The sequence below is a fragment of the Malaclemys terrapin genome, chromosome 4, assembly GCF_027887155.1.
Source record: "Malaclemys terrapin pileata isolate rMalTer1 chromosome 4, rMalTer1.hap1, whole genome shotgun sequence".
NCBI lineage: Eukaryota > Metazoa > Chordata > Testudines > Emydidae > Malaclemys > Malaclemys terrapin.
Window position 1 is genome coordinate 98,269,174 of NC_071508.1, and position 19,860 is coordinate 98,289,033.

Here is a 19,860-nt window from a genome sequence, read left to right on the forward strand (position 1 = left end):
CATGAAGAAAGGCTCTCTATAGAAAATTGATGCAGTTTGCTCTGCTAATTTTCATGCTCATTCCAATTAATTTAACATGACCCAGATTTTCTTCCTCGGGCTCATCCTGACTAATTAGTAAGGCAACACCTAGAACAAGTTCTGTTTAATAACATTGAGGAACACTAGTTGTGAGTGATTTTGATGCTAATAAAGATATTCACTGATGGGACAGATATTTGATGTCAATTATGGTATGTAATTTAGAAGTCCCAATGTGCTGGATAGAGTATAGGAAGGCTAGCAAATCACTATGGGAGATCATGGTATTTTTAAGACTTCCACATCACCTAACTATCCTCTGGGACCAATTAGTTTATTTATTTATTTATTTATTGAACAACTAGTAGTATTGTCAACTAATTCTACTGTAATGGATGGGGTGGTGCTGCTGGGGGAGTTACAATCTGTGAACCATCAAGGGTAGGCACAGGCCTTCATTATTTACTGAACCTTATCACGTAAGGGAAATGCAGCCATGGGTATCAGAAAGCAGCACTGGTAGAAGAGAAAGGGATGGCTTCTCCACCTCCTTGATTTAGGTTCTTTATAATTTTTGTCATTCAGATGAATCAATTTCTGTGAGAAACTAAATAAACAGAATTTAAAGAAAAACAGGTTTCCCACCTCTGAGACCTCATTAGAGCTGTATAGACCTATTATCAGAGCTTATGTTTCCCATGCCACAAAAATAAGCCAACAAACTTGCCTTTTGTGAGATGAATTCTTTCCCCCAGTCACTCATAGGTATGGAGAAGTTATATGTCTAGCCATGCTATAATACAATACAGAGAGGGCTCTCATATCAGTGATTTTATCTTGCAGAATTGAAAAATGATTATTGGTAAACATTAAGGGCTTGCTCCTGCTCCCACGGAAGTTCATGGGCTTGATTCTGCACTGCCTTGCAAGTTGTGTAAGGACTGACACCTCTCCAAAGTGGGGATAAAATGCTACCAATCTAAATTCTTCAGGAAGCATTTTACATCCACTTTGCACAGGTGCAAATGACAACACAAGGTACATGGCAGTGAAGAATGATGTCCAAAGAAAGTTTTACCATTGATTTCAGTGGGAGCAGGAGCAGGTTTTTATACAGTTTTTACGCAGCCTTTATTCAGGCCAAACTCCCATGTATGTCAATAGGATTTGATCCTGAATAAAGGCTGAGTAAAAATGGTGTAAAGACTTCAGGATTTGTCCTAAAAATTGGTGAAAAAATGTATCTGCTTTTTGTATATAGAAGATGCTAATTTGCAATTTTAGGGCATGTTCCTGATCTTATTCAAGTGAATGGAAAGTTACCATTTACTTGAGCAGGGGCAGGATTAGGTTCTCCTTGTGTGTAAGTTTCCATCACCAATGCTTATTTCAACTTTGTCTCTTTCTATTTTATCTCTTTATGCTTATCGAAGGGCAAAGAGAAAAGAAAATTGCTCTTTAACTCTTCCTTAAATGTGCAATTTGAGACAAAACATTAGAAAATACTCTTACAGTATACTCATTTGGCAAATATGGAATGATCAAGATGGACCAAAGGCAAGATGGACCAAAGACAAAAGACAAAACATAAATGAATTGGCATGCCTGACATAAATAATAATAATTAATAATCAATACTAAGGGCTGCCACACAAGCCTCTCAAAGCATTTTTCAGTGGAACTTGCACTTCTAATTCACTTGGGCATTTTGGTAACCCCTCTACCCGTAGTCACTTAGTGAGTCAATGACAGAGAAGAAAATAGAACCCAGCTGTCTTGTACTAGACAATACTGCAACTCCATTGTGATTACTAAGTGCTATATAAACCACACAAGTGTTTAAAAAACTGAGATAGTAAAATCAAGTAGAAATGTCTTAATATGAAATTGCAATTTTCTCTTTAATGTCTCAGTGTGAAGTTCCTGTTGCCTCTATTGACTATCAGATCTTAATGTGAAATTATGACAATAAGAACTATGATGAGTTTTTTAAGGGAGATATGAGGGCTGTATAAAGTAGCTTGCAAATGCAATACATAAATATATACTATGCTTTGTCAAGCTGAAAATTGCACTGTTAACCAACTGCTTTTATAAGTAGTCTTGCAATAAAGAAACAGACTTGACCACTTCTACAGTGATTCCTAGCTGGTGTCAGAACATGACAATTCTGTTGTACTGGGTCAGCAGTGAATACTTCACTCAAATGGTGCAAAGTCAGCTGGTACTTAATTTTTTATCTCCTCAAGAGTGCATTCACTGACTTTATCACTGAGAAGAATGACTCCCTTGCCTAGTGTGATCAAGATCTGCAAATTTGCTGCATCAGCCTATTTAGCCTAGACTGCTACTTGGTTGGTAGGGTTTAGATCTGCTCATATGGCATAGATGTCAGTTCTCTAATAGGCTAGGTGAACCTAGGAAAAGCTTGGCTTTGGATTAGGCCCTATGTTTTTCAGAGTCGAATAGTATACTACTTAGACCACAAAAACGATGTTTAAAGTATAAAGGGTTTAACTTAAACCTACAAAAGCAGAGTGTCAGTGTTACAACTTAACCCTTCGCATTCTGGCATTTTCCAGACTGCCAACCAAATGAACACTTTAGGAGGAGGTGTATATATATGTCTGCAGCACCCAGAGGGTTAATCCACCCCATTGTGCATAAGTGTTGGAGCTCTTATGGTATGTAAGATCACACACAGTTTGGAGTTGTTTTGTATTCTTCTTAATATACATTCTCAGGAAGCATCTTCTTTGGTGCTGTTAGGGTTTCTGCTGTGAATGTGTATGAAGACTAGTTCTTTTATTTGTATTATGAATTAAATACACATTTGTGTACCATTTATCCATAGAGAGTGCATGGCAAAAGCTTTTATAACTTGTTCCTATTAATGCACAGTTGCCACTTTTTAAACTTTTAATATTCACCCATTCTCAGTTTTTGTTGTAAATCCCAAAAGAGGCTAATTCCCTTTATGGACTCATGGTCTGACAAATGTCCTTTGAATAATGAAGTTTTTGGAGTTTAAGGGGAGGGGGGGCGGGGAGGAAAGCATCTTAAAGGGGTAAATTTCTATATTACATTTTCAGTCCTAACAGGCTTTTAAAACATGGTTTAAAAATTGCTCTGAAGCTGAGCTCTTTTATGTGACATTTCAGCTAGTGCAAATTTTTATAGCTGAGTAATAAACCCCTACAAATAGGGGTTTCTAATGGGAACATTGATAGATCACTAACTACAGCAGTATTATTGGGCACCAATATAAGAGGGATGATTATTTAAAAACATGGCGTTTGTATCCAACTGCATGTTTATCAGTGTTGTCTATAGGAAACGTCATTAAAATGTTCCATTGTTTGAATTTTACAAAAATTGTAGGAAAGATGGAGATGTTCAAAAGCATCATTTTCTTTTGTAAAGAACATATATATATATATATATATATATATATATATATATATATATATATATATATTGAGTATTAGAAATTATCTACTTATTAAAAAAGATGCATAGAGCATGTCTTTGTCTATGAACAACAGCTGCAAATTGTTAAAGGTTAAATATTAATGAGGTAACATTAAACATAATGAGGTAACTTTAGCTACAGGTAGGATTTTAATTGCACTTATTCTGCCCACATTCTTTGATATTACTGATGACAGAAATACTAAGACATCAGAAATAGAAGTTGATAGTTACTTAAAAACAAATAAAGCTTCTTAATTTATACCCACTTGACTATGTACATCTGAGTGAGGTAATTTTATTCATACTAAAACAAATAATAATAATAGCCCAGTTATAATTAAATATTAACAATATGAACTTGTGGGGGGAGGAGCAGGAGAAAGTAAAATTAACTTTTGAAGAAGAACTAAATACTTTTTGCAAACAAGTTAGGGCTATATATATATATATTTTTTGACTCTCGAATTCTTTATTGACCTGTTGATTCAGAGGTTGTAGCTAGTATTCTTAACTACACTATGAGAATGATACAATTATTACACTAAGGATATAAAAAAGGAGCAATTTAAAGATAAATCCATTTAGGCAGCAGCAGAAGGACATTTTGTGTGACAATATTTAGCATGATTAAAAATTTAATCAGAATAACAGCTATTTACATTCAGTTACTTCAAAGTAATTATTCTAAAGCAGGCAAAATACTTAGATGATAATTTAATAATGTTTTCCTCCAGTATAGGTGCCAAAACCTATGCATAAATTTCACGATTTGTGCTGAGAAAAAAGTCCTAACAAACAGTATAAAAGCAAAGTCACTGAGCACTTTCTTTCCACACCAATGAGTTTCACTTTTGAGGGGAAGAGAATCATAAATCATAATAAACCACAAGTATTAATATGTCTCTGTTTAGGAATCGTGCAGTGCCTGTATTTCCATTTGGTTGAACAAGACCAGGGGCTGGTCCTGCACTTCTTACTGAAGTCAATGGCAGTTTTGCTTGAATAAGGAGTGTTTAGTGGCAGTTTTGTCAGAGTAAGGAGTGCAAGACTGTGCAAAAGAGACCCACAATTTCAAATGTATTACCTTTGTTAACTTCTCAGGCTAGTTTTTTCCTCAGCTTCAAGGATCTTAATTATAACATTTGCTGGTTCAAAGATTAACATTTAGCATTCCTGGAAAGGCTTTCTGGACACTAGTAACCTGATCAGTATGGTCTTCTTTTGGTCTCTTTCTCTCTCTCTCTGGTTCTTTGTACTGAAGGAGAGATGATAGTATCTGGCACATTCCTTGGATGACTTGAAGATAGCAGCCTTCTGTGTTTGGGGCTGAAAGATTGTGAACTCTGTGTTAGCAGAAATGCCACACAGGGGAGGTGAATAGAACATTAAAAAAGCTTTAGCTTTAGGTAGTGCAGTGCAAGCAGAGTTGAATTTGAGAGCTGGGACTTAAGTGGACATTTGTCCCTGCGTTCCTCCTTAATAAAATCTGAGTGTTAACTGTGGATAAGGGCATTTGAGAGATCACTAAAAATGAATCATTAGAGTGCCCAGAAGAGCTTTATTATGATGTACTGTGAAGAACTTTATAATATACTATGTACTTTTATTATGTGCTTATCAGATGCATGTACATGTTACTGAGTATTATAAAAGTAAATTGTTTTGTCCTTTGCTGTAGAGCCAAAGCAATTCGTTGTATTAACATAACAAAACTTTTAAAAAATCTAATTTTCTATTACCCTGTGAGAAAGGACTGTTAAATAGAAACCACAAGTTTCATGACCACAAACATTTTTCTTGTGTATGTATATATTTAATTTGAAAATCCTTGGCACAGAAATACTGACAGACCAAACTGAGTTAAAATCAAAATTACCAGCATGATATCAGATTTCAAGATTGACTCCTAATAGGTGGGGCCTAGAAAGGTCTTGTAATTACAGTTTGGTTGTTGAGCAGTGTTCATAGCAAGCAGAATCACAGGAATGAGTCTCTTCCTGTAATACCACAAGGATGTTGCTGCGGATCTGTTAATCAAAGTAAAAATACTATGGAAAATAAATTATCAAACTATACTAGTATACTAACTTGCCAGATCCAGGGAAAAAAATGCAGCCACATTTACATATGTGTCCATCTGTCTGTTTTTACACTTTATGTCTCCAGCCAGTGGGTGAAGTGGTTTTAATCCAAGCTGCAGTCTGATTTTCCTTCTAACATCATATTTTTATGTGTAAATTATTTGTAACTGGATATACATTTTCTTGACAGTTGCTAGTTCTAAATTGTTCTTTTAAATAATCTCATCTATCTGGCCATGGTAGTTTAAACTGGAGTAAGCAGCAGAGTTCTCCATGGATAATTTTGTTAGTTAGCAGATTGTTACCATCTCCATGTTGCTGAAATCCCTAATCTCAGGTCAGTGTGAAGCTGCAGTGGTTACAATCCTGTTGCCTGATGTGGTGTGAATGGAAGTGCTTTCTGTCAGAAACATGTGGTCTCTTCAGTGGAGAGCCTGTGTAAATCCTGTGTAAATAGAGGGAGGCTAACAAAGGATGAGCCCCTGCAGCTCAGAGCATTTGGAGCCATTTGGGGGCTGAATTTGCTAAATGCTGCTTATACAGCCTGAAAAGTTGAAGAGAAAGGAGCATAAAATCCCTTCTTTTTTCTCTTTCTGCTCATACCCTGGGGGGAGGGTGTTAAGGGCCAGAGAAGCCTGAGGTAAGCCTATGAAGACTGTTTTTTCAGTGCTCTTTTGAGTGTGAAAAAGGTGGCATGGGTCACTGTCCCCTCTTTAATGTCGGAAACCCACACAGTCAGTAAATGTTGCATGTAAACTAAAGCATTTCATCTCTTCTCCTGCACTCCATGGCAGTGGGCCATGAACTAGTCACTCGAAAATCACAGAAAAATTTCACTTTAACATGTCCAGACAGTTTAGCACAGCAGGATGGTAAGAGAGATCAGTAATTAGCAGTTTCCTTACAGTTCCCCATGTCCATATCAGAACATTTTTCCCACCTGATGTGAAAAAATGTTAGATTATAAAGTACTAAACATGAATCTATTGATTTTTTTATCCCAGCACACATAAGCCTTCTCCCAAAACAAAAGGCTACACAAATATTTGATCAGCATTTTAGTTTAAACCATAGTCCTTGTGAAACTGCATTCGCTTCACAAGTAAACCTCAGCTTTAAAAGCTGATAATTATGAACACCAAAAATACCCTAATACTAAATGAAAAAACACCAGTCTCTGCTTTTCTCTTAATTTCAAACTTATTTCCAAAAAAATAAAAAAATAAAAAAAAGGAGCCAGGAAAATAATAAAGGGGAAAATATGATAAAAATTAAAGTTCCAGGAGTTATTTCTGCAGGATCTCTTCAACCACCAACTTCAATAGCATATGTAGACAACAGAAAACCTCAAAAATACCTGAAACATCTTTCCCCTCCCTAAAGTAAACAAATTGAATATTTATAATAAATACCTCACTGAAAGGGATAGAATGTAAAGAATAAAGAAAGACACCCACCCAGGAACAGAAAATATCACATTCAACTTTGTTTATTCTCCCTCTGAGGATGGTCAGTATATCCTTTGGTATTTTGCCATCGACATATGTAATTCTTTTTTGAGTGAGGGTCTTATATGCATTCCAAACGTGGGTGCACATGTGCACCATGCGTCAGATCTGGAAGGTTTTCTTAGCAGGTCATATTGACCCGCATGTGCGTCGTGTGTCCCCTTGTGCTCTCAGCCAAGGGTATAATAGGCCCTGTGGGTCAGTGCCTCTCCAGTTCCCTCTTACTGCCACATGGCTTCAGACAGAACCCCTGTTCCTTCACACTCTTAACTTGCTAAGAGAGTGATCTACTTTCCATTTCCTGTATATAGTTGTATATAGCTGTTCTTTTTAGCGTTCTGTAGTTGTTCAACATATGTAATTCCTTCACCCATTGCCAGGTGTCGCAAGGGAGTATATCGTTAACTAAAGCCTGCAGACAGGGGCTTGTTCCTTACTGATGGAAACACACTAAAATGCCACGAAGGGAGGAAGGGTGGCTTTGTGATAAAGGCACCACACTGGGACTCAGGAAACCTAAGTTCTATGCCTGCTCTTTGAGTGACTTTCTGGGTGATCTTGTACCAGTCGCTGCAGGTTCACATTCTGAAGGGCCCTTAGTTGGGTGCAGTTAGAAAAATACCTGGATGTTCCTCCCACCATCCTTGGGTGGACTGTGTCAAAAGGAATTGTAGTCCTTGTACTCTGGAAAGTCCAAGATCTTATTACTTGAAATGCACAAAGAGGTGGGGCTGTGTTCCCCCCCTTTCATATTGCTTACAGAGCAAGACTGATGCAGTAGGGGAATAAAAATGTACTTCATAAAGATGTATAGTAATTCTGCATACTTGGAGTTCTCAGAGCCTTCTTACCATGGGCTGCACCTTAAAGGTACCATCTAGTCCAGGGGTCTCAAACTCAAATGATCACAAGGGCCTCATGAGGACTAATGCATTGGCCCAAGGGCCACATTACTGACACCCGCCCCTTGCTGCTCCTGGCCCCGCCCCCACTCCACCCCTTCCATGAGGCCCCGCCCCTGCCCCACCTCTTCCCTGCCCCCATTCCAACCCCTTCCCCGAAGTCCTCACCCCAACTCTGCCCCCTCCCTGCCCCCAGGGGGTGCAGGAGGGGTGCGGGGTGTGGCGGGGGCTCAGGGCAGGGAGTTGAGAAGCAGGAGGTGTGCAGGGTGCGGCAGGGGGCTCAGGGCAGGGAGTTGGAGTGAGGGCTGCAGGAGGGGTGAGGGGTGCAGCAGGGGGTTGGGGTACAGGGTGTGGTAGGGGGCTCCGGACAGGAGGTTGGGGGATGCAGGAGGGGTGCGGGGTGTGGGCTCCGGCCCGGCGCCGCTTACCTAGAGCGGCTCCGGGGTGGCAGCGCCGTGCACCGTGGCCAGGGCAGGCTCCCTGCCTGCCTGCCCTGGCCCTGCTCCACTCTGCTCCAGGAAGCAGCCAGAGTCCTGGGGGGAAACGGCGCCATGTGCTGCTCTTGCTGCTCCTCCATGTACCTCCCCCAAAGCTCCCATTGGCCGCGGTTCCCCGTTCCCGGCCAATGGGAGCTGCGGGGGGCGGTGCCTGGAAGCAAGAGCATGGAGCCCTCTACTCCCCCCGCGTCCTGCCCAGGGCTGCAGGGCCATAGTTCCAGCCGCTTCAGGGAGCAGCGCGGGGCTCGCAGCGCCACAGGATAGGCAGAGGAGTGGGGGGCACGCGGCAGGGGGGGGGCATGAGGAGCTTGGCAGGCCGCATGAAAGAACCCCGCAGGCCACGTGTTTGAGACCCCTGATTTCTAGTCCATCATTTCACTGTGCCTCAGTTTTCTTATCAGTTAAATGGGGTTAATAATTATTTTTACTCTGCAGGGTGTTATGAGACAAAACTAATTAACATATATAGGGATTATTAATTTTAAAAAAGCTCTATAAAGGAGTTGTGATCAACTGAGGCACTCAAGCCAAGAGCCCAGTGGTTTAAACAAGAGTGGGATGGAAATGAGGTGCTCTGACAGAAGGGTCCTTGATTCTGGATCTGGGTTTCCTCCTACCTTAGTCACCTACAGCACAGGTTGTGTGACTTCGGAACATACCATAAGACTCTTCTGTTTTCCCAGGCTTTTTCCATATGACCAGAGATTGGGTAGTTGGAAAAGAGGCAGTTTGTTTCTGTTGGGGGTTGCTCTTATTGATCTATTGAGATACTTGGTTTATAATAGTTGTACAGTACCCAGAGCTCCAGTTATAAATTTAAACAAATAAAGGCAGGTGCAAATGTGTGTGCATATGAATTCCCACACATGACTTTCATGAAGAACTCCCCTTCCATTAAACTATTGGGCCTGAACAATCCCTCAGAGGTTTTTTGTAAAAAACTGCATGTGCACTGCACTATATTATATTATATACACCATTTGTTTTTTTCTTTCCAAAATTCATACCTGTTAAAGTAGTTGCATTATGTTTAGTACAATGGTGATATGTTTTTTCTCCTAGTTGAGGTGTATCCTTTCTCTCTTTTGTTCAACAATAACGTGGCTAACAGCTACCTGACCTGATGATGGTAAAACTCAGATGCTGAGTTCTGCAACATATTTTGCCAGAAACAGTTTTCTGGCTGCCTTGCTAGTTGTGACAGTGGCAGTAGAACTGCTTCTGGAGTTTGGACCTGTGTTGGTACCAGACTTCTGTGATTATCCTGTTGGGTTACCATTTTCCTTAGAGTAAGAATTTGATATTTTCTATGTGCATCAATGAAATTCGAAAATCCTATTCAGATGCCATAGGAACAGCTCTCTAAGCAGTATTAACTCCAGCTCTGCCATATTCCTTCCCTGTGAAGGGGAGAACAGCACAGGAGTAATTGGGATGGCAGAATATTAACAACATAGAGTCTTGTAAGCTGTACTGCCAAGGAGAGCAGTGTGGTCAGGCAGCCCCTCTGCAGAATTGGAACTGTTAGTCCCCAGTGATTCCCTCAGGCCTGTGAGCTTTGTCCCTAACCTCCAGGATCCCTGCCATTTCCACAAACTCTTCCATTTGAGGGGAGGAACAATGCATGCTAACTCAATGAGGTAACCCTGGATTTATACTGGTGAAACTGAGACCAGATTTTGACCCACTGTCTGTCTCCTTATCCCATAACAGCAAAAAACACGGGGGCTGATATTCCACTGCCTTGCACACCATGTGCTCTGTTCCCCTCCCGTGGGTGTTACTGAGTGTGTGCTATACAGTGCTTAGAATCTAGAATGGGATTGTAAGCAAGTAAGGCACTGTGCCTCTTTCTCCACTCACTTGGACCCTGTGTAGTCATTTACCCCTGTACAAAGACAATGCAAAACACTATGTTGCACTCTCTCTACAAAGGGTAAACAAGTACACATTGTGCAAGGCAGTGGACTATTGGCCCCACCAGTTTTTGCTGCTGTGGGATAAAGAGACAGACAGTGGGTCAAAATCTGGTCTCAGTTTTACCAGTGTAAATCCAGGGTTACTCCACTGAGGTCATACGTATTGTAGCAATACGTTCCCAACATTTGAGGCTTGATTCTACCATTCTTATGTATGTTGCCTAGTACCTTGATATGTGAGTGGTCGTATCAGTGGGACCAATCATGCAGTTAGGATTGTGGAACTGGACCCTAAAATAATTAAAATATGGTTCCTTTTTATATAACAGTATTTCAAATGCAACTAATCTGGTCTGAGATAGGATTTAAAGGACCTAAAATCTGTTTCTGATCTCACCAGTGATGATGTAACTCCTTTGAGTTCACCGGAGTTACTCCTGATTTACACTAGTGTAACTGAAACCAGAATCAATATCTAAGAAGTTCTAAATGCACTAGTCATTTAAGTGTCGTGTTTGCTAATGTGAGTAGCCCCACTGAACACAGGGCAGTAAGGATTTGCAGGACTAAGCTCTTAGTTTGCACATAGTGCCCAGTTGTGGTTGATTTGTCTGTGGGATTTTTTTTCCCTCCATAACTCAGGTATCTAGGAACACAAATCTTACAGTGAGTTTTCATCTGCTGATGTAATTTGGAGGCACTATACTTAAATTTCCTTTCATGGGGTGAGGGGAGAGATTAAGGAAACACTGTCTCTCATCTCTTATACCATTGATTAGGTGGAAAAGGCACTGCAAGCTTTAGCTGAACTTTCATCTCCTGCACTATTATTTGCCTTTTAAAGCAAGGATATTCACATCCTCTCCAAAAGGTCTAAATGATGCTTTAAGACTATTGGTGATTTCAGCTGTTTAAACACAAACACACACACACACACACACACGTGTACGTCTACAGAGGCATAGGGATCATTTATATATGTGTATATGTCTCTGTACCAAGAAAGGGACAGAGAGACTGAAGGAAAGAAGATTTTATATCTACATGCAGTATGTGCATACACACCTAGATTTTACATAAGGAGACAAAGATATCTTTATCTAGACGATAGACAGACAAACAGACTGATTGACTTCAAACTTGCACTTTCACTGTGGCTGTTCTCCCCCCCGAACCCCCCCCCCCCGCATCTCCGGGTACTGCTTTTCAAAACTGCCTGAGGCTACAGTACAGCACCTCAGATCCCCAAGGCCCATTGCCTGGCTCCTAATAGCCACTCTCCATCTGTGTCACATGAACAGCTGATGAGATAGCTCCAGTGTCTGTATTTTGGAGAGCACATCCACCCAGGTTAAAATGCTGGGGTTGCCAAGGAGCAGTCAGAAGGCATTAGTGTTTGTGAGAATTTGCCTTGCAGCAGTTCCTTGGCATAGTGGAAAGGGGGTGTGTGTGTGTGTGTGTGTGTGTGTGTGTGTGTGTGTGTGTGTGTACGTACATGCACACGAGGGGTATGGGTAGGGGTGGGAAACATGGGGACAGCCTGGTAGGAAGGAGTTCATTCTGAATAACCAACATTTCTCAAAAGTAATTGGTTTATGACACTGTATAGGTCCAGGCATCATTTCTTTTGATTATTTTTGCACCCATTTGACTCACCTTTATTTATCATGAACAGAAGCCAACAAAAAAGAGAGCAGCGACTTCGGGGTCTTGCTCTGGCGTTTGGGCAGATGGAAGGGAGCTGCTCTGCCTTGGGGCAGGGTGGTTGTAATGAAGTGGCCTGTCAGTCTGTAAATAGTGAGGGTCATCTCTTCCATGTGATGGAGGGTATCACATTGCAGTGAAAATGGAAATGTCAATAAAATTAATCTGCCAGCTCTTTGCTGTGGCTTTTCCATTTCTCGGTCCAGGAGGGTTGTGGGGTTTTTTTTGCAAGGGGAGGTGGTGGAAGAAGGGTGAGTGGACACAAGGGAAATAGATGAAGCTGAAATAAAAGTTTGGAAGTAAATGGTCTATATGTAGCAGTAATGTATTTGTTTTAGTAGCACTAAAGAGCTAGAAGAGGCTATAGGAATTAGCTCGTGGATCTATAGCATTCCTCAGGAAGCTATGGAGCGTCTAGCTCAGGCTACATTGAGCACAGAGTTTATTGTTTTAGGCTTTCTTGGACAAGGTTTTTACTTAGCATGGGATTTATGGCATTTACTGCTAATGAATGTCTATTCTTAAATTACAAAAACCACCGTCTCAGCGCAATTCCCAGATGTCCTTCCAGGACCTCGGCTTCTTAAACACCAGCAGGGAGCATAAACTCTCCACTTCTCTGTTTTCCTCTTTCGTGTGGCTCCAGGCTAATGATGTGTAAGGAAAACATAGCAATCTATAAAGTCTCAGTGCTGTCCCAGTATTCTTCATTTATTTTGCATTTGATTATGCCACAAGTCGGATCTTGTTTCTTTCCTTTTTTAAAAGTTATTAGTTCAAATATTAATGTAGGAATATGGCATATATTGCTGCTCTTGATTGATGCCTTCCCAAAAACAGGAAGACGTGCTCGTATGAATTTTAAGAAAGTAGGGGTCCTGCAATGCCTTGCCAGAAGAGTTTTTCAGATACATAATTTAGATGCCCTCCAGGCAAGCTTTCAAGGCATTTTTGCTGGAGGGCAAGAAAAAATAACTATGACTGTTAAAAGTAAATGATTTTTGCTAATGCACAATTAATGCCAGGGAAAAGCACAGAAGAGAAAGATGTTGATGGAAAGTTCTGATTAAGTGAGCACCCTACCTTGATGTGCATTTTTTTTTAATGATAATGATCACTGATGCAGAGATGTAGAAGTTTTCATGTCATGCAAATGCTATGTGCAGGATCATATACGGTGTGTGTGTGTAGGGAGATGATAGTTATGGGAGGGGGCTGATCTGACAGTGTGTTATGGCACTGAACAGTGACACAGTTACTGTCACCTATGCAGAAGGCCTAGAATATATAGACTACAGAACATCTAAGTTGAATACATGCAGTATGTATTCAGTAGGGTTGTAGGCATGCGTTTACAGTGAATGGGTTTTCTTGTGGCAGGTTTTCCCACATTGAATCCTGTAATTGACAAAGAGCTATTGCACTATGTCAAGCACACAATTATAATTGAATTAATGATATGTGCATGTGTGAGACACAAAATTAGTATTTGGAGAGACATGGTTTCTAATTTTTACATATTTGTATCAGCAATCATATTTAATGAGAAAATGCATGTGCCTGATGTTCTATCAAATCAAAATAAGGCTGCATTAGTTTCCCAATAATTAACGATACCTTTTAGTTTATATCTTTTGTTTATTATGTCTCCTTCCACTTATTTTGTTCTTTCTTTTAGGGGATGGGTTAGACAACAGCGTAGCCTCACCTGGTACAGGGGACGATGATGATCCAGACAAGGACAAAAAGCGTCAGAAGAAAAGAGGCATTTTCCCCAAAGTAGCAACAAATATCATGAGAGCGTGGCTTTTCCAGCATCTCACAGTAAGTGGAGACCAAAATAATAAAAACATAAAAAATAGATTTTTGTTCACATGCCTGATGAGGTTTATTCATTATTATTAGAAATCAATTGTCCCCATAATTTTTTGGAAGACAGTAGGGATCAATGATCACTTTTATTTTTTCTAGAAGCGTATTTATTTATTTATTTATTTCAGTCTTGGAATCATGACAAGTTGAATATACATCATAAGATATTAGCATGAAACAACACTAGGGTAGAAGGCAGCCATTTTTGGTTTGCATTCCAGTAATGAGAACTGTTCAAAATGTTCTTAAGATGAAAACGAGTTTCTACATTTAGAATATAGTATATATACGAGGACACTAATAAGGGAGTTGAGTATCTCTATCCTCTGGATTGGGTTATTGTTGGCCTCTGTTTACAACAAACCTCATATGTATTAGAAGGAAAGTACCGTAATACTCCCCAATGCAGGTATTTCAACAAACATTGCAGGATGCTAGAGAAGTCATGAAGCAGCTTGCAAACTTGTCATGTGTTAGTTTACATGAGAAGTATAGATGGTTTATAGGTTCTCTAATTCCTCTGTTCTGTAAAACAGAGATTAAAACACCTTTTTTAGCTGTTCTTCAAGTCCAATATCTTAAAAGCTAGCCCTATTCTCTTCTGGGGGAAAGAGATTAATTATGTGAAAAAGCAATACTTTTGGTAACAATCTATCTTTATCCTCCTGTTTGCAACTGGTTTATGTGTTGGTGTTCTGTTGACTATTACAGCTTCACTTAAACATCAAAATACATTTTTACAGATAAAATTACAGATATATTTTACTATAAAATTGTTTCCAGCTATTCTGTTTGGCCTAATGGTTAAAAAGATAATAGCACGGTTAACTACCTCACATAAGGGGTTCTTTGTGGCTACCAAAGTTATACATTTCCATAGTGGTTGACATTAGTTACAGTGTCTTGATTCCAGGACAAGGTACCCCTTTTATTTATGTTAGTGACTATTGAACTGCTCTGCTGGTAGAACAGCTAATGGGGATCGGGGGTGTGTGTGTGGAATAGATCCACATTTCTAAACCATCATTTTGATGTAAGGACATTAGTAGCAAACTAAGGTGCATTGATCTGGCCTGTGGGGTCAGGATTAGCTAGAATAGCCAGTGTCTCTGCTGGAGTAGTGGTTATTCTTGCCTTCCAGCTATGGCCATTTCAAAGGTCAGGTGCCCTGTACCCACTTGGCTCAGAGGAATTAGACAGAACATGAGTCTCTGGGCTGATTACTTAACCAAAGACAAAATAATGAGTCCTAAGCAAATACTGACTAATTGAAAGGGCTGTAAATCCATTACATATTGGTCAGGGATAATCAGGAGTATTTAATCACTTTTATCTATTCAGGAGCACTGAAGCTGCAACAGCAAAGCCCTGAACCTTGCCATGTGCTTATTATTCTCATCATTATCAAAATTACTTCACAGCTGTTCTTTGCTACATCACCTCAGCTGGAGATTTACTAACCTGTAAAATGTTTTTAATTTGGAATTCGAGTGAGTGTGAAGGGAGGGGGTTTCATTTTTAGCTGGAGAGTATGGCTACAGGAACAGCAAGGGGAAACAGCTAAAACCACGGGCCACAAATAATCCATTTTCTTTCACACAAGCTTGCATGTTCATTTCCTTAACTCTTACCAAAGTTTGCAATTTCTTATTTTTTTTACCCCTGCTTCCTTTCTTTCTTGTGTGTGCATTGAAAGCATTCAACACATGCTTACTAAACAATCAGCTATCTCTCGCTTATCTTGAGAAAAAGCCTCACGGTTTTGCCTTTTGGAAATCCACCCCCTCCATTCTCCGCCAACTCCTTCGCCCCAGATGAATTGAGGAAGTTCAGCAGCTTTGATGAGGATGTTCCTGGAAAAAAAAAAAAAAACCCACCCCAAAACAAAAAACCTTTTACCTTCCACGCTTTAATGAGTTTGCATGTGCTGAAAGATTTACTGTGCTGTAATTCTCAGACCTGAGAACTGATAATGGAGACCCCTGACTAGTGCAATGTAAATTCAGAAAGATTTTTGCCATAAATGCATGCAGCGAAGGAAGAGAAGTCTTTCTTCTAAATATCCTTCACTTTTTCTCAGATTAGCTTGTCCATTCAATGTGCAATGCCAGCTCTATCGCAAAGGGAATCTATGATGTATAAATTATTGTTTCAAGTAAATTTCTTTACAAAAGGAGTCCATGATTCAATATACATTCCTTCATTACTACTCTAACCTTATTTCAAATTGGTTTGTCCCTCTTTTGTGCTGTATGACCTGTTCTTGTATTACAATAATCCCCTGATGTACCCTTTTTTCTTTCTTTTTTTTTTTTAAAGAAACTAATTGAATTATCTCATTATTTTAATTTGTTAAGCAAATGTATTTTACATCTCAGGATGTGTTCTTAAAGAAGGGGCTGCTTAGGCTTTGCCCCTTGAATGGGCCATTGGTGCATTTTGACATTCATGCATTCATTAAGGAAAGGAACATAAAAGAACTCTGGTTGTATTTTTTTTTTCAAACACCCAACCAGCATGGAGCAACTTTTTCCATAAACCACAGGGGTCTCTCTACATATGTTCTCAACTGCAAGCCATTGTCACCTAGTCTGAATACCTCAAAAGGACAAATAAAAAACTAAAGGCCAACTGTAGCAATTGTTAGCTGTTAGTCTCAATATGACAAAAATCATTAACCTCTGGTTTTCCTGGAAGAAGAAGCAACTCCAGTCTATCTCTTACAGCATTGACTAAGCTCACAGATTCCTTTAGACTGTCAAATTTAGTGGGAGAGTAATTCAGTTCTAACTAACTGTATTCATTTATTACCTTTCTTTAAAGAAAATGCTACCTTTTTTCTTTATGAAATATTCAGTTATTTTACAATCCCCTAAGATAACCTAATTTAAAAATTGAGTAGCTTCTTTATATAAGCTTGAGTGACTTTTTGAAAAGAGACAGGTGTAGAATTAATGTATCCCACAGACTCTGGCTTTCAAAATTGTCTTCATCCTTTGTCACCTTTTCCACTTTGCAGTAATTTTAATTATATTAGGAATAAGAAACACGCACATGTTTTTGTTGATAGAAATAAAATGCAAGGAATAGAAATTTCTGTCATTTCCCTGTTCAGTTATTGGGATCTGTCTTACATTTGGAATTACAACGGGCCAGGAAGATGAAAAGATCTGAGGATAAATTGGTTGGAAATGTCTATGCTTTTTCTGGATAATGTCCAGTGTTTGAGAAAGTAAAGGAAATCCTAGTGTGGTAGTATAAGCTTTTCAATAGTACATAAAGATTATGATATCAGAAAGGTAAACCTGACATTAAGGCTGTTTTTATTTGACTTCAAAGATAGTTAAAGAAAAGAAACAGCAAGAATCTGACCCAAGCCGAGAGTTTATTCATAGCCTCGGAAAACTCCTTTTCCTCCATGCCAAGGAGCCCTTAGTACACTCAATTAGCCTCTCAGACATCTCGCTTTCCTCCCTCAAGTGCTCCCCTATTTGCCCTGCAAAGAACATATTTGATCATGGAATGAAAACAGGAAGTGCTCAGACACAAAGACACCCCTTGCTCACATCAATTTTGAGCTAAAGGTTTTCTTATTAGCAACTATAGAAAAAAACAACAGTGCTGTAGTTTAAAAGGGTAGAGGACTTTGAAAAATACATGTACATAATCAGAACTGAATGTAGTCATAAAGGAAGTAATTATATTGTTCCATGGTCTTGTACCTTTTGTAATTCATCCTTTGCTGCAGCAAAGAGAACGAAGAATTACACTTTTAGTCCATTCACTATGCTCATTTTTTTCCTCTGGTGTAGTGCTGGTAAAACAGACGATGCAGTTATGTTTGTGACACTTATCTGGAGTGATCCCTTTTGTTCAAGTTCTAGTTTGCTATTGTTCCTTTTGTTCAAACCTATAAGAACGTGTATTTTAATTAAAAGTATATATTTGTCTTTGGTACAAAAATACCACCTTTAGTTTGCACACTAAAAAAATCCTTTTGTGAATCATTGGGTCACATTCTCAGCTGATATGAGTTGGCATAGCTCAACTGAAGTTAATGGAACTGTGCAGCTTTAAATAGGCCTGGCCTATGATATCTTTTAAAAACAGTATTAAAGAAATCAGACTAAAATGATGTCTAGAATAAAAGAATTGATATTATGGGAAAAACACATTCATTCCCTCCAAATAGTTAACTTGTCGAGTTTGTGGGCCAAATTCAGGTCACATCTACTGCAGAGTAAATCCATTCACTTCAGCTGCTTTACCCTGGATTTACGTTGATGTACCTGAGATTACACCCTGGCCCATATCTTGTTTAAATGAGTACATCACCTAGCCACTTGTACAAGTGTCTCCATGGAGACTCTGTATGTATTAGACATTTTCACTACACTTGGTCTTAGAGCAGAAGACCTCTGAGCAAAGCCAGCTTTAGCACTTTTGAGTAAGCCTGAAAAGCAAATATTCACCCTCCCCCATTCATAACTGGCTCCCATCCACCATGATCATACCACTTTGCAGAGAATCAGTGAGTGAGGATTTTGAGGAGGAATAGCACCCCAACTAAACAGACTCCATTTATAGAAAAAGGTGGAGAAGCAACTTCTATATGCCATCAGGCCCCTGCTATAGAAGTGCCTTCCAGCTGTTTGTGCTGGACTCTGTACATAGTTGCTAACTTAATACAAAAAATTGAGAGACATTTGTTCAGATAAATTAGGGATCTTGGGGCTGTGAGGCCCAAGACCAAGACAATGGAGAGATTTTTGGGCATTCTGCTGAATTTGAGTACTTGTACAGGACCAAATTGTGACCTGTCCTTTACATCCAGGCAGGAGAGTAAGGGGGTGTACGATGTTCCTTTACTCTGCTGTGCAAACTACCTGTATCTGTGATCATGGAGCAGGAAGGATAGCAGTCTCAATAGGGCTGCTACTCCTGTGCAGATGGGCAGGGAGTGGGAGGAACTTCAGAGTCACAATCTGACTCCAGTTCTGCTCCTAGGGCAGCACAACTATGCACTGTACATTACACAAGGCTTGTGGCAAAGCCACAGTTTAATCTATATTGCTTTACAAACATTAATTAAGTAGTTATTATCATACTCCATGAAATAGTATTGTCCCATTTTACAGACTGGTAAACTTTGGTTGAGAAAGTTAAGTGACTTGTCCAAAGCCCATGAAAAAATCTGTGTCAGAACTGGATTAGAATGTAGAACTCTTGCTCTTAGTCCTGTGCTTAGCCCACTAGACCATGCTGCCTCACACATTGTTGGGCTGTGCTTATTTGTGTCAGCAAAGGAGCTGGTTCAGCTGTAGGCAGCTGGATAGGAGGGAGCTTTCAGCTGTTCTTATTTATCTTTGTCCCAAGACATCAGTGCTGGGTAGATGTAGGAGGGAGATAGTAAATAGCTTGTGATCCTTAGGAAAAACTAGGGCATAATCTTCAACCTTAGTGATTGATGGATGTTAGTTTACATTTCCAAGGCTATCTTCTCCAAAGAAAAGAACTAGAACTATTTGTTTGTTTTCAAAATGGAAACTAAGATTGGCCCTGATATTTCTACATCCACTCTATCCCTTCCAGAAAAAGGGACAGGGGGTCATGAGGTTTGAGGCCCTCAAAAGCCAGCTCTGCCTCTGAGTGGTTAATCTAATCATTGTTACATAGACATCTGTTCACTCAAAAATTGATGCTTTTGTGATACAATGATCCATCTATTTAGTACTACAGCTCTAGTAATTAAATTAAGAAAAAATATTTTTGTTAGATTATGTATTATAAAGCAGCCCAACCCTCTTGCACCAGCAAAAAGAGCGAGAGAGAGAGAGAGAGAGTTAAGCACCGCATTGTTTTCTGCTAGCTGGAGGAAAACA

At 39.6% G+C, this 19,860-nt stretch overlaps 1 protein-coding gene across 4 annotated transcripts in view; it reads left to right on the forward strand.

Annotated features, from left to right (window-relative positions):
* MEIS2 (Meis homeobox 2) overlaps positions 1-19,860 on the forward strand; it is a 181,262-nt gene that overhangs the window by 39,938 nt on the left and 121,464 nt on the right. For all 4 annotated transcript variants that reach the window (XM_054025202.1, XM_054025204.1, XM_054025203.1 and 1 more), the window contains exon 8: positions 13,785-13,930. In XM_054025202.1, the coding sequence (XP_053881177.1) occupies positions 13,785-13,930 (146 nt within the window). The remainder of the gene's footprint in view (positions 1-13,784; positions 13,931-19,860) is intronic.